We start from the raw sequence: 13437 nt of genomic DNA, 5'->3' as shown, positions 1-13437 counted from the left end.
CTTTCCATACATCCATGAATTTAACTTATTCACCGGCATGACACTCTACTGATAACTAGGCAACGTACATGTGACCCCCGCAGAGTTGCCACTCGTGGTTCAGTCCTATTCAGGCTTGACATTCTTGTACCGGTAGGCCTATTTGTCTATTGAAACAATGCAGCATACATAGACAGTCTGAACGTCATTTGTCGAAACGGACAGTGTTTTCTGAAATTGTGTAACTTATAAAAAGTGACATGACCCAGACATGGTCTACAATGAAGGTAAAAAACAGTATATTGTGAAGAAAAGTAGGCTAATACACTAGGCTACATAACGTAGGCCTACTATAGCCTAACACATCTCATAAAGGTTGGTGGGGGGAGGTAATACAAACACTAGGCCTATCAGCTCAAATAGCTACAAATTGTCCTGCACAAACATTTTGACATGCCACAGTTGGAAAAGAGCAGGTGTAGGCCTATATCAATTATAAAACGAATGATGGCTGAATTCCATTTCCATCATTTGTTGTGAACCTGTTCAATGTTGTGTTTCACTGACACTTTGTTTGACATTTGCAGTAAAACCTGATGTATCCATATGATCTGGATATTGATAGTGTAAGAAGTTTCTCTAGTAAAACTGTATCTCATACAGACACAGACAGTGAACAAAGTGGAGATTGAGATTCAGTAGAATTGAAACTGACCATGTAGCCAGTATATAGCACATAAGAAATGCCACCAGATGCTCAAATTACCAATGTGTTTGTGGTGTAGGCCTACCCTAACCTGTGTCTGGATAGAACCTTTCCACTTACTCATCTCTGTATTTTCAAGCAAACAAGTGGCTAAGGGTCTAAGGGCAGGGTGTCATACTGTATGGAATGTGAAGCCCACTGAGGCAATTGTCTATTTGTGATATTGGGCTATACAAATAAAACTGATTTGATTTGACATAATAGTAGTTTACATGGATTCAGCGAAGAAGAAAAAAAGGCAAATGATGATCATTTATTCATTATTTAACCTAGAGTGAAAGGAAATCTCACATTTTGCTGTGACCTTCACAAACCTCCCTAATGTGATAATGATCTTGGATGCAAATTACATTTTATATTCAAATTTCCACTTTAATTTGAAACCCATGCAGTGTTAAGCACTGTTCCTCCTTAGATGATTTCACAAAGTCAGCTGAAAACAGATCAGATTGCATTATAAATTAGTAAGTAGTGCCCGAACAATAGAAACTTTGATTACATTGTGAATCTAAACACATCAGATAGCACTAAAAAGCTCCATTGTCTTTGGTACTATCATCTACAGTACAGTGTCTGGCCTTAGTCCAAACCTCAAACTTTTTCTCATACTTATTATGACTTGTTTCCACTCCAGTGTGTATGTGTGTGATATTTTCACCCTCTATTGCAATGTCTGTTTTTTTGCATCCTGTCATGTGATTTCCTGCGAGCTGTCAAATTCAGCTACAGCCACACAGTCCATCAGCGTGTGGACAGGCTTTTACATCTGCTTCACCTGCCAGAAAGTGAGCCATATACTGGACTTGAGAAACGCCACTGATTCCAGACCAGCCACAGAGGGGGACTCCATTTTCAACGGGGTGTTGATGTGATTAACAGCGCAGGGTATTTTTGATGCAGTTTTGCGGAAGTAACTTTTGACAACACTTTTAAGTTGCAGCTTTGGCGGAGATGTTTGTGGAGTTGAAGCGAGAAGATTGGGCTTTGAACGTCTGTTGTTGTTAAAGAGGAAGTGCAAGGAGAAAAAAATGGAGGAGCACAAAACTGTCAACTTTATGAGACTGCTGTCAGGTATTTGAAAAAATATATGTGTACTTATATGTGACTTTATGTGGCATGTTGAGTGATTCAGAGTGCCATACATCATATAAACATGTGCCTTTGCATTCTGTTTTCTATCAAAAAGCTATGATAATTGATTAATGACTTTTTTTTTGGTGAACACGATGGCATTTGTCATACTGTAGGGTGGATGTTTCTATACTGGATTACATACAAGCTGCACACAGAAAAGGCTGGTATAGCAGGAATGAAACATATATGTTTAAAGTGACAGAGTTGCCAGCACTGCACAGGTCTAAATCATGTCAATATTTCACAAAGGTTTACATTTTAGTATTTCATGTTTGCTTAGACACCTCCTTGACACATTGAGGTGAATGTTTTTGATGTACCAAAAAAAAAATAGGTCTGGGGGGGGGGGGGGGGGGGAGAGGGGAGCAAGAGAAAAGCCACAAAAGAGAGCAAGCAGACACAACCAGATAAGATATAAAATACATTAAATCAAACATGCAGCAGCTTAGTCAATGAATCAACCAGTCAATCAACAGATCATTCAACATATCCTTCTCACCACAGATGAGAGCACTTGTTCCATCCAGTCGTCGGCCTCCTGTGAGTACTATAAGACCGAGATATTTGATCAGCTGCCAAGCGTCCAGGCAGGCCGGGCTGAGCAGACCTACCAGGGTGGCAGCCTGGAGCCGGGGGAGAAGGTGAGCCATGGCCACCTGTCCAGAGGAACCAAAGACACTGCGTCAACACAGCCGCTCAGAAACCTGCTCCTGTGTATTCAGGGGAAGAGAGAAGCCAGGTGGGAGAGCCTCCTATACACACACTGCTCAAATCTACATCTTCTCATTCTACATAGGAAAAGGTCTTGTCCTCACCTATTGCTGTATCACAATATATAACGTGGGATCCGATGACAAAGTTTAAATAAATCTGCTGCACATCCTGTCATCATGTTTGCCATTATGGCATCCAGTTAAAGGGGTAATACACTGACTAAGTATTGATTTATTGAGTTGTGGGACATCCAGAGTCATGTTAAAAAAAGAAATATAATGGATGAAATTTTCACAACCGAGGCAAAAAAATATCCTGGGTTCTAATTCCTTATGTGGGTCAAGCTCAAAAACACAGGATCCTCATCCTACAATTCCCAAAATGCAACAGAGGGCGGTTTTCACGCCTGATAGTTTTTGCTTCCTTCGTTGAATCGTTTGCAAAGGATGCGAGATTGATACATTGTTTGGTTTTTCCCCAGGTTTGCTTCTCTTTCATGTTTCCTCTGGTCCGAAAGGAACCAAAATGCAGCAGTATAATCCACGTGAACGTTCTTTTCACTCATTGGTCAGATGTGTCTGGGGCAGGAAACAAACCCGAGTTTGATTCTATCTAACTAAACAAGGCAGGTGTGAAGGCCCCTCAGTAGCATCTGTCATCAAACCCTCCCTGCCAAGCGTGTCACACCTCCTCCAAAGATTTGTCCTAGAGCCAACCCTGATGACATCACTGTGACATCATCAGGGTTATCTCCCAGACGTTAGTAAAGCTCCTCCAGAGCCTGAGCAGACATAACTGTTTCCACAGACTTAGTAGTACCAACCATGATAAAGACATTGATCTCTATGGGGGAAGATCCGTAGGGTTCTGGGCTCTGGCATTAACATGTCAAAAATATTTATGCTGGGGGGGCGCCCTTAGCTCAGTTGGTAGGGCGTCCCCCCCCATGGGCCTCGGCCAGCAGCGGACCCGGGTTCGATTCCAGCCCGCAGTCGTTCTCTGCATGTCACTCCCCTCTCTGCCCCATTTCAACTCTGTCTCTACACTATCAATTAAGCATAAAAATGCCCAAAAAATATCTTAAAGCAGCATAAATATATATATATATATTTTATTAGGGACAGGAGAAAGATGCAAATCAGCAATATTGGTTTTTGGGAGTCGTGGAGGCGGAGCCAGAGCATCAACAGGAAGAGGGTGTGGGCGCAGATGGGAGGAGCTCTAGCTGGCATGTTGCCATGGCAGCACACTCTCCACGCCATTGAGGGTGAGAAAGAAAATTGTTGGGTAACCTGTTGATTTTACAGTAAATTGTAACACCATCTATAAATGATTTTAAAATGACATGACCCCACACTGATCTGTTCCAGGCAGGTTTGGAGTCGGCGTGAAGGCCTACTTTGTTTTCCTCAGATATCTGGTTTACTTGAACCTACTTCACTGCGCTCTTATCTGCGGCTTCATTCTGGGGCCTACAGCTTATTATGGCAGGAGCAACAGCAGTGGTGAGTTGGGCTGTAACGACAGATTCAAGTCAATGAACCATAGCTCACTGTAGTGTTCCTGCTAAAAAACAACATTGTGTTGTTCTGATTTTTACAGAACCTTTGATGTTTCGAGGCAATGACTCCGTTTTGGATTTCTTCCTGGGATCGGTATGGGTTTATTTGCCTGCATGTGTGTGTGTGTGTGTGTACTGTATGTTTTTCATATTCCTCTCATGTAATCTAACTTCTCCTCTGTGCAGGGCTACCTGGATCGTTCTCCTGTCTTCTTTGGTTTCTATACTCGCGGTTCCCTGAGTTTGCCCTGTTTGAATACACCTCTGCTGTACCTGGCTGGAATCCTCACCATCCTTTCCCTCAGTCTCATCATGGTGGTCCGTAGGTCGGTTAGGGTATAACTGCCAAAAAAAACAAAAAACAAAAGGGAAATCTTCAATGACCACTTTCCCTTACATCATAAAGAAAGCTGATCATTTGTAAACTCTTTTCTGGTAGAACCACTGTTGGCTACAAACACACCTGGATGCTGGGGAAACGTTACAGCACCAACGTGAGCTATAAGGTCTTCTGCGGTTGGGACTTCACCATCCAGGACCCTGCGGCTGCTACTCTCAAACACAGCTTTGTTAGAAATGAGCTCAAGGTGAATGCACGCACAGGCAGGCATGGTAAACTCTTCTCATTTACAACAGTCCCTGGTCATATGTTGGTAAATCAAACTGCTCAGCATTGGTTATGTTTCTCCTCTCTAACCTATATTCACTATTCTCAATTCATCTTCATGTTAAGAATGGGATTTTATGAACACAGTTGCACTCTACATATTTATAGTTCTACAGCTTTCTATACAGTAAATAGTGTTCTACTTGATATTTGCATTCACAAAAGCTGATCCTGATTTTTGTAATCTTCCAGGCACTGACAACTGTTCACCTAATAGTTTCCCACCCTGCTTCCAACCCCTATGCGCTCACATTCATGCACATGCTTGGGGGCAAGATACTGAATCCCAAAATGACTCCCAATGGGCAGGCACTCCCTGCATGGAAGCTTGCTACCATTAGTCCTTGCAAAGATGCTTAAAAGCAGCAACATCTTTGTAAATTGATTGACTATTTAACAGCAATGATAGAAGATGGTCACAATATAAATGGTTCACGTATTTCTCTGTGATGGCTGTCAGCTGTTTCTGGTGGAGCAGAGCTTCTCCCTGCGCGAGGCCCAGAGGACTGTAGGACAGAGGGTGCGTCTCTATCTGCTCAGGCTGCTCCTCAACCTGATCGTTCTGTCTCTACTGGGAGGAGCCTTCTACCTCATCTACTTCGCCACAAAAACATCACAGTCCGAGGTGAGACGTTAACGCGTGTTATGTAAGATGCTAAAGTAAGCCTGGATTTTGGTGAATACATTTTGCTATCTAATTCCCCCAGGATGTGTTTATTTATTTAATTTTTTTTTACAAATGTGTACTTATATTATACACAGCAGCTTTTTCATGTAAAAGACACAAAAAAACACACAAGTTCATACAACATACACCTACATAGTTCTGCAAACAAACATACAAATGATCATTCATGGCATCTTGTACAAGACTACAGGAATTTCCAGAAGAGAAAACCATTTTCATTTTGGCCATCCTAAATAAGCAATGAACGGGGCCTATCAGTGAAATGAATTGTCTTTACATGAAGTTTTGCCGTTATTATTTCTATGTCATATACTTTCATCAATCTCTCTAGCTATTTTTTGTGGCATGTTTTTTTCTATAGAGTGGACACTACTGGTTGGTCAGTCTGGTCCTGGAGTACCTCCCTCCCTTCACCATCACCTTAGTCAACCTGGTCCTCCCTCACATCTTCCGCAAGATCTCATCTTTCGAGGACTACTCTTTCACCACGCAGGTCAATGTCACTCTTGTTAGGTAAGGGGGCGGCACAAGGACACCCTGTCGAACACACACACACACACACGCACACACACACACACACACACACACACACGCACACACACACACACACACACACACACATAAAAAAACAGACAGTTCATGGACTGACTCTAGCTCTTCCTCAGGAGCATCTTCTTGAAGCTGGCCTCACTGGGGATCTACTTATTCTTCGTCTTCACAACAACAACAGTAAGTCAGCAGGTGAGTGGAGAGTGCGCTGTATCAAAAACAATGTTGAGCTTCTATAAGTCATCGAGTTCAAAGTTATGCTTCATCAGCCTTTGATTCAGACTTTTCAGGACTGATGTGAGATGTTTTTATCTTTTTCGTGTGTGTGTTTCTTGGCAGAATCCTTTTCAGTGCAGGGAGAACATGTTCGGTAGGGAGATGTACAAACTCTGCGTCTTCAACTTCCTCGCCACCTTCTGCAACGCCTTTCTCTTGAACTACCCCAGGAAGTGGGTTTGTGTCTTGTCTTTCATCATCATAATTGTGGTTTTTAAATGGAAAACAGTAGATTTCACAACAGTTAACATTGTAGCAAGGGGAAAAAGATTGAAAACTACTGAACCCAAGATCCATGACGTTTCTATGTAAACTGTCTTTCCTCAGGCTGGTGCAGAGCAAGTATCCCTCATCCCTGCTGGCCCGCTTGTTGGGGAAACAGCTCTTCCTGATCCCTTTCAACGTGTTGGATCTGGTGTACAGTCAGACAGTGTCCTGGGTGGGAGTCTACTACTGCCCTCTGCTGCCTCTGATAGGAACTGTCACGCTGATGGCCACGTTCTACATTAAAAAGGTAAACATTACATGTCATTTAGCAGACGCTTTTATCCAAAGCGACTTAGAACTGGAGCACACATTCATACACCGATAGCAGCAGCTGCACGCAGGGTGCTGGCTAACTATCAGGATCAGTTTAGGGTTCAGTGTTTGCCCAGGGACACTTGGACATGTGGCGGGGAGACGGGGGATTGAACCACCAACCCTGGATACTATTGTCCACTTCGCCACAGCACCCACAAACAAAATGAAAGTGAAATCAAACTTCTAATCCGACTCTGCAAGTTTTTCAGAAAATATTCTGATATATTCTAGAAAAATGATGTTTATCTTTCTCCCGTGCCTGTCCTGACATCGTTTGCAAGTTAAATACCTTTGCGCGCCATTGTTTCCTTCTTTGAGCCAGTCTGTGGTACATGTTTAGATGGAGTAGTTGTGACTAAGACACACTATATCAACTGCATTTGAACATACTGTATCTCTTTCCCCTCCCGGTCTTCAGTTCACGGTGCTGCGCTGCTGTGTGGCAGAGCAGAGGATGTTTCGAGACTCTTCAGTCTTGTTCCACTTCATGTTGCTGCTGGGCCTGCTCATGGCTGTAGCCACACTGGGCTTCAACCTCCACCAGCAAGAAGTCACATCGGACATGAATATGTACTCTTTTTATTGTTTATTTTCTTAGTTGTTTCTTTGGTAATATTTTAAAAGCCTATATTCCCTTTTGGCATTAAGACGGAAAGATCTTTTCCACTAATTCCACCCAACGTTTCCCCCCATTCAGGTCTTCCTGTGGTCCATTTAGAAACGGAGAAACTGTGTTTAATGTGACCGGAGTGTGTGTAGAGAGTCTCCCAAGACTCGCCCAGACAACTCTCCACTACCTGGCCTCTGAGGCCTTTGCGATTCCACTCATATTAGCTGAGATGTAAGTATGCAGAGAGAGGCGACATGTCTATGCATACCCTGGCTCTGTATTTGCCATGAGATGGTTTTTTCCCCCAGTTTGTATAATTTACTCAACGAATACAAACTGTTGAAAAAAAAAAGCTGCACTACTACTTTCATCAGCTGGTCTTCTTGGGATGTGACATGAAAGGCATTCTCTTTCCACAGTATAATCTTAACCTCATACGTGTCACGGGGACGAGCCAATCGCAAGGCCATCGAGAGACTGAAAGACATGCTGGTTATGGTCAGTCACATGTCATCAAACTACTTAAACATACTGAACAATTTGTCACAGCAAACAAGATAAGGAAGCGTTACTGGTGGTTACAGCAAGTGTATCGTTCCTGAGGGTAGAAACAGTGTGTTATGCTTCTCCGCTGTGCACAAGTTGTGTCTGTACATTTGTGTGTATTTTTTTTCTCTCTCTCACAGAGCAGCTCAGATAAGCGCTTCCTGGTGAAGCAGCATGCCACCCTGCTCAGAAGTAAGAAAAACACCCACACAGAGTCCGCTCTGCAGGCTGCGAAGAGGACAGCCCCCCCATAACCACCCGGAAGGATCCCCCCCTCCTCCTTCAGCTATACAAACTGATACAAGCCACCGAGCTGTCACACACTTCTACCTAAAAAAAAAAAAGATATTGCTTCGGCCCACCCTAGCTAGGTGGGGTAGGCCAGGGGGGGGTGGGGGGGGTTGGAATAGAAACTCAAAGGGTGAAGCCAAACTTTTTCCAGTTACTTGACATACAAAGATAAGAAATGTGTCTCAATCTTTTCCTGTAAAGTTTTCATTTTCCCTTCGTATGATGCAATATCTTAATCTTTCTGCTGTTGTTTTTTTTAAGAAGTGTAAGATTTCTGTGTCTGAACCATTTCACTTTTGCGAGTCAATGAAGAATGTACATTATGCATATGATTATAATACTGCTGTAGGATGCTCAAAGTATTCAGTCAGGATTCAGGATTTTTTTTTAAACTATTCTGCTCATTAAACCTTTGTGGTTTGTGAATATTTTGTAAGTTTATTTATGCTCAACCTCACACAGACCGTACACAAATAAGTTCCAAACACGCAGCCTTAACATGTTATCTACTTGTAACACATGTGTGACAACCCTAGTCTTTACACACACACACACACACACACACACACACACACACACACACACACACACACACGCGCACACACACATGGATCCACACTTGCACAAACACACACACACACACACACACACACACACACACATGGATTCACACAGAAACACACCGAGCTAGAGAAACCATATGAAAGTTAGCACTGTTATGAGGAATCTACCGACTCTTCGTTTGTTGCCATCTCTGGGTAAGTTAGTTGAATTTGATTTAAAAATGGAAACATACATAAGTTGCTTAATTCATTAATATTCTTTCTGAAATGCGTCTTCCTGATTCCCCCCCCCCTCCAGCTCTGGCAAGTTTGTTCATCAAAATAATAAGTAAGTTATTTAGTAAGTGGTGCTTAAGATATGGTGCTCGGATTGAGGAGATCTTTTGTTTTTGCAGGTTCTGTTATATTGTGGCAGTCTTATAGAGTTCAATTAATACATTTGGGAGCTATTGAGTTCATGATAATTTCACAACATGAAACGATTTGGTAGCTGTGTTTTGCTCATACTCTCTTTCAAACGTGTGATAGTTGAATTTCTCCATCCAAAACTCCCAGTGTTTAAAATTGCTTTCTTCAGGCGGATCGACCTCTAGTCTTCCCCCAGTGTTGACTGGTCCTGCTATGGCCTACCTCGGATCCAGAGTGGCTTTCCGGTGTATTGCGCCTAACTCTCCTGTGCCGGTCTTCTACGAGTTGTTTGGAGATGGCGGTGTTGTCATCCCCATGGGAACCTATCTCCACATTGACCAACCTGCCTCATACTTCCTTAAAGTAGCTGCAACATCAGAGGGCTCATACCGCTGCAGGGCCACGGCAGGAGGACGCACAGGAGTCAGTGATAGCATCAGGCTGAGTGTAGTCAGTGAGTAGAATACACAGACACAGAAAGCTTTCATTTGGTTAAAGTCCCTGTAAACCCAAAATCCTTCTAAGTAAGTCATTTGGGGAGTTAGTTAGTTAGTTGGATGAAAGTAAGCATCTGAAAAGAGTTAGGCGTATTTATCCATCCAAATGAAAGATAATGTAATTTAGGTTTGGTAAACTTAACAGAAAACTTGGTTTAGATGAGGCAGGCTGTGCTCTCGTTCTCATGACACGATAAGTGTTTTGAACCAATCGCGGCAGTTCTATGGTCGAACGTTCTATAAAAACTGTTGTTTACTATTATAACTTTTATTTCAAAGGCACTTTTTTCAACTAAGTTTTATAATATTTCTGAACATTTATTTTCGATCAGATTTTTCTGTTAAAAATGATTGAGACGTCCCCAACTTTGATATGGATATACCGATTCTTACTGTATCAGACCAGGTTTCCAGAGTCTTTAAGTTATTTTACTGGAGACTATATCCGTCCCCAAATTTGACCTTTTTCCCCTCATCATCTTCACTTCTAGCTCCACCATCAAAAGTCAGAGTGACTTCTGAACCCTTTCCCCCATCGGCATACGAAGGCTCGCGCATCGTTCTGAGCTGCGCTGTCACAAAGGGCTCCCACCTTTCCTACACTTGGTTCTTCAACAGGAAGGAAGTCAAACCCTCCAATGTTCCCTCCCTCCACCTGGCGGGGAACAAGCTTGTGATGGAGGTGGTGACGCCCGAGCATGCTGGCCACTATTACTGCATGGCTTGGTCGTCGGTGCATGACATCAGGAGGTTTTCCAGCAGTGCAGATTTCCTGGTGACGGTCAAAGGTATATATGTTTCAGGAAGAAAAAAATAATAATACAAATGTAGCAGAGTACACTGAAGACTTACCAGAAGGTGGAGCTACTCAACAACTCAGTGATTGCAATGCCAGTCGTTGGTTGTTCCAAAAATCTTGCGCATGGTAGCACACTGCATCTAAGCACACTGCATCTAAGCACAGTCACTGGCATGGCTTTAGACGCTTAGTCACGTTTAACATTAAAAGGGTGTATTGTGGTGTTGTGTGTTGAAACGGCCTTCCTGTTGCAGCATAGTTTGGAAACACGCTATGGTTTCAAATATCATTGTATGCCGTAGCATTAAGATCTTACTTGGAAGAAAGGGTCCTAACCCTAAACATGGGAAATAGGCTAGCCCCAGACAATCATGGTCCACATAGGCCTGCTTTTGGCCCTATACTGTATATCCCTGTTTCATTCACCTATCTGAAATGCTGGTTAGCTTATATTTCAGTGCTACCTAATATGCTCTGTAACGCTCTCTGTCCCCCTCTTCTTTCCTCCCACCAGTCTACCTTTCAAAACCACGGATCGCTTTCTCCATCATCAAAGAGGGAGCCGGTTACCAGGGCAACGTGAGCTGCTGGTCAGCCAGAGGGAGTCCTCCGCTCAACATCTCCCTCTCCCTGGATGACAGAGTGGTGGGGTCGGTCACAGCAGCTGACACCCTCGCTGCGTGGTTCCCAGTGGCCATTGTACCCGGCATGGACATGGGCCTGGCTCAATGTCGGGTGAAAACTGAGGTGGAGGAGTTGATGAGTGAACCCGTGACTCTGGAAGTGGGTATGAGCTACACAAACAGGCCAGGGGGGGGGAGAGAGAGAGAAATGTGTCTTTCTTTGTTTGGTCATGATTCATCTTCCTCTTGTTCTGCCACTCTCTTCTGTCCCTCCAGTCCCAGTCGGAGGTGATCTCAAGGTGGAAGTTGAATACCTCTACAGAGCCGACTCCAAGCTGGCCGCCGCCAGGCTGAGCTGTGAGCTCAGAAGAGGGACTTTCCCTCACTTCTCCTGGCTCTTCAACTACTCTGCTCTCCCCTCTAAGACACAAGCAGACAACCATGTTCAGCCCGGCCTGTCTCGCTATGCACTAGCATACCACGGACGGATTCTTGTTCTGCCCAAGCTCACCCCGCAGGAGGCTGGGTATTACCGCTGCAGGGCCAGGGACAGCTACAATGACTTGGGGGCCTGGGTGGAGAGTGCCGCTGTTTTGGTCCGAGTCAAAGGTGAAAAGATCTAAGACTTTAAAAGAAATATAGATAAAAAGTGATCCTAAAAGGAAAAGTTTGACATTTTGGGAGTTAGATGAATAGATTGATACAACTGTCATCTCTGCGCAAAACAGCACAGCTTAACTTTGCATAAAGACTGGAAACAGCTATTCTGCCTGCAGCGTCTCTAAAGCTCAGTCATTAACAGGTTCTATGGCGTTTGTTTAATCCATACAATAAACAAGGTGCACATTGGTTTCTATGGGAACAATGTGGTGTGCACAGACTGTCTAAAAGAGGCAGGGCCATAGAAGGGGAACCCCGATAGAGTGAAAAGCTTCATATTTGCCCTTAGCGGTCACACCAGGACAAGAGTGAAAGACCCATTAGAGGTTACAGGTTAAACAGGCAAGATTTCATGACCTTTGGACTGAGCTATAGACTTGCTGTTTCCAGTCCTTATACCGAACTAACCTAAGCTAACCAGACAGCTGGCAGATATGAGAGTGCTATCAATTCTCGTTGTTGTTGCTGTAGTGCTGTGTGTGTGGTTCTCTGCACTCTTTACCACAGAACAACTTTTTACTCTTGATCAGACGGGAACGCTGACTCCAAGCCTCGAGCAACGTGTCCCACTGAAACACCACCAAGTAAAAAAGCACGTATATTGTCTATTTAAAAGGCTTGAAAATGCTGCCTCTACAGTATGCAACGCTTCACTGGCCTTTGTCCCGTCTCTCCCACAGAGGTTCTCTTCAGCGGCATAGAGGTCATAGCCATCACCTTCTGCTGCTTCCTTTCCCTGACACTGGCTGTGTGCACGGCCTTTGTGTACAAGATGATTGACAACGAGCAAGGTGTGTGTGTGTGTGTGTGTGGGCAAGGGGGGGGCGGGGGGGGGGGGGGTGTATTGACTGGAAGCGATTTTATATTGATTGTTCTCATCCACTTTTCTTTCACAGTTCGCGCCCACATGTCTAGAACAAAGTAAGATTTTTTTTTCATGAACCACCGGAGACTTTGTTGTTCTGTAACTGAGGTGAACTCTGCTCAACTGTGTTTGTGTCTTCCACTCCCAGTTCTGATGCACTTCCTCTGTCTGCAACCAGTACTCAGTCAGTGGGCATACAGGCACATGCTTCCTCTGCAGACTGGGATTTTCAGAGTCAGGTATACAGGTCTGCATAAAACACACACAACACTGTATATAAACTCAATGCTTTTGATTAATAATTTATTATTGGAGTGGAACTGATATGTAATATTTTTTTAAAATAATTTGATAGTAATTAAGTGAAAAATGGCCACATGTTTTAATTGGTAAACTTCCAGTTGGTTACACTTTATTTTACAGGTCTGTATATATTCCTTATATTTCCCGAAAAAGTTTCATAGAAGATTGAACTACGTAGTATGGTATACAGTACATACTATATAATGTAGGTATTTCCTTGGAATAACTTCCCATTTCAAACCAAGGTTGATTATAAAAAATATTATTGGAAACATTCATTTTCATATACATTTTCATATGTGTCATATTCAACTGACCAAAAGCCTCTTAATGTTACACTAGCATTTCATTGGAAT

General features: G+C 43.3%; 1 protein-coding gene across 2 annotated transcripts; it reads left to right on the top strand.

The window, feature by feature from the left end:
• Positions 1–1604: 1604 nt before the first annotated feature.
• tmc8 (transmembrane channel-like 8) lies at positions 1605–8390 on the top strand. Of its 2 annotated transcripts, none has more exons than XM_080030125.1 (16): positions 1605–1816; positions 2384–2618; positions 3712–3860; positions 3964–4098; positions 4196–4248; positions 4341–4480; positions 4594–4741; positions 5282–5446; positions 5871–6022; positions 6175–6238; positions 6398–6507; positions 6662–6848; positions 7335–7486; positions 7614–7757; positions 7946–8024; positions 8213–8390. In XM_080030125.1, exons 1-16 carry the CDS (start codon positions 1774–1776, stop codon positions 8324–8326), a joined length of 2070 nt encoding a protein of 689 aa, XP_079886251.1. In that variant the 5' UTR covers positions 1605–1773; the 3' UTR covers positions 8327–8390. The 2 variants fall into 2 exon arrangements, with proteins under 2 accessions (XP_079886251.1, XP_079886250.1); XM_080030124.1 differs by having other exon boundaries at positions 6175–6250.
• Positions 8391–13437: the final 5047 nt, after the last annotated feature.

This window comes from Ammodytes marinus (assembly GCF_949987685.1).
Source record: "Ammodytes marinus genome assembly, chromosome: 6".
NCBI classification, from domain to species: domain Eukaryota; kingdom Metazoa; phylum Chordata; class Actinopteri; order Uranoscopiformes; family Ammodytidae; genus Ammodytes; species Ammodytes marinus.
Note: the sequence above shows the minus strand (reverse complement) of the source record. Positions and strands in the feature narration are given on the sequence as shown.

Coding starts and splice junctions, on each gene's coding strand:
- tmc8 (XM_080030124.1), top strand. CDS start 1,774: ATGGAGGAGCACAAAACTGTCAACTTTATGAGACTGCTGTCAG. Junction 3,861..3,963: donor CACTCTCCACGCCATTGAGG/GTGAGAAAGAAA, acceptor GATCTGTTCCAG/GCAGGTTTGGAGTCGGCGTG. Junction 8,025..8,212: donor TGAAAGACATGCTGGTTATG/GTCAGTCACATG, acceptor TCTCTCTCACAG/AGCAGCTCAGATAAGCGCTT.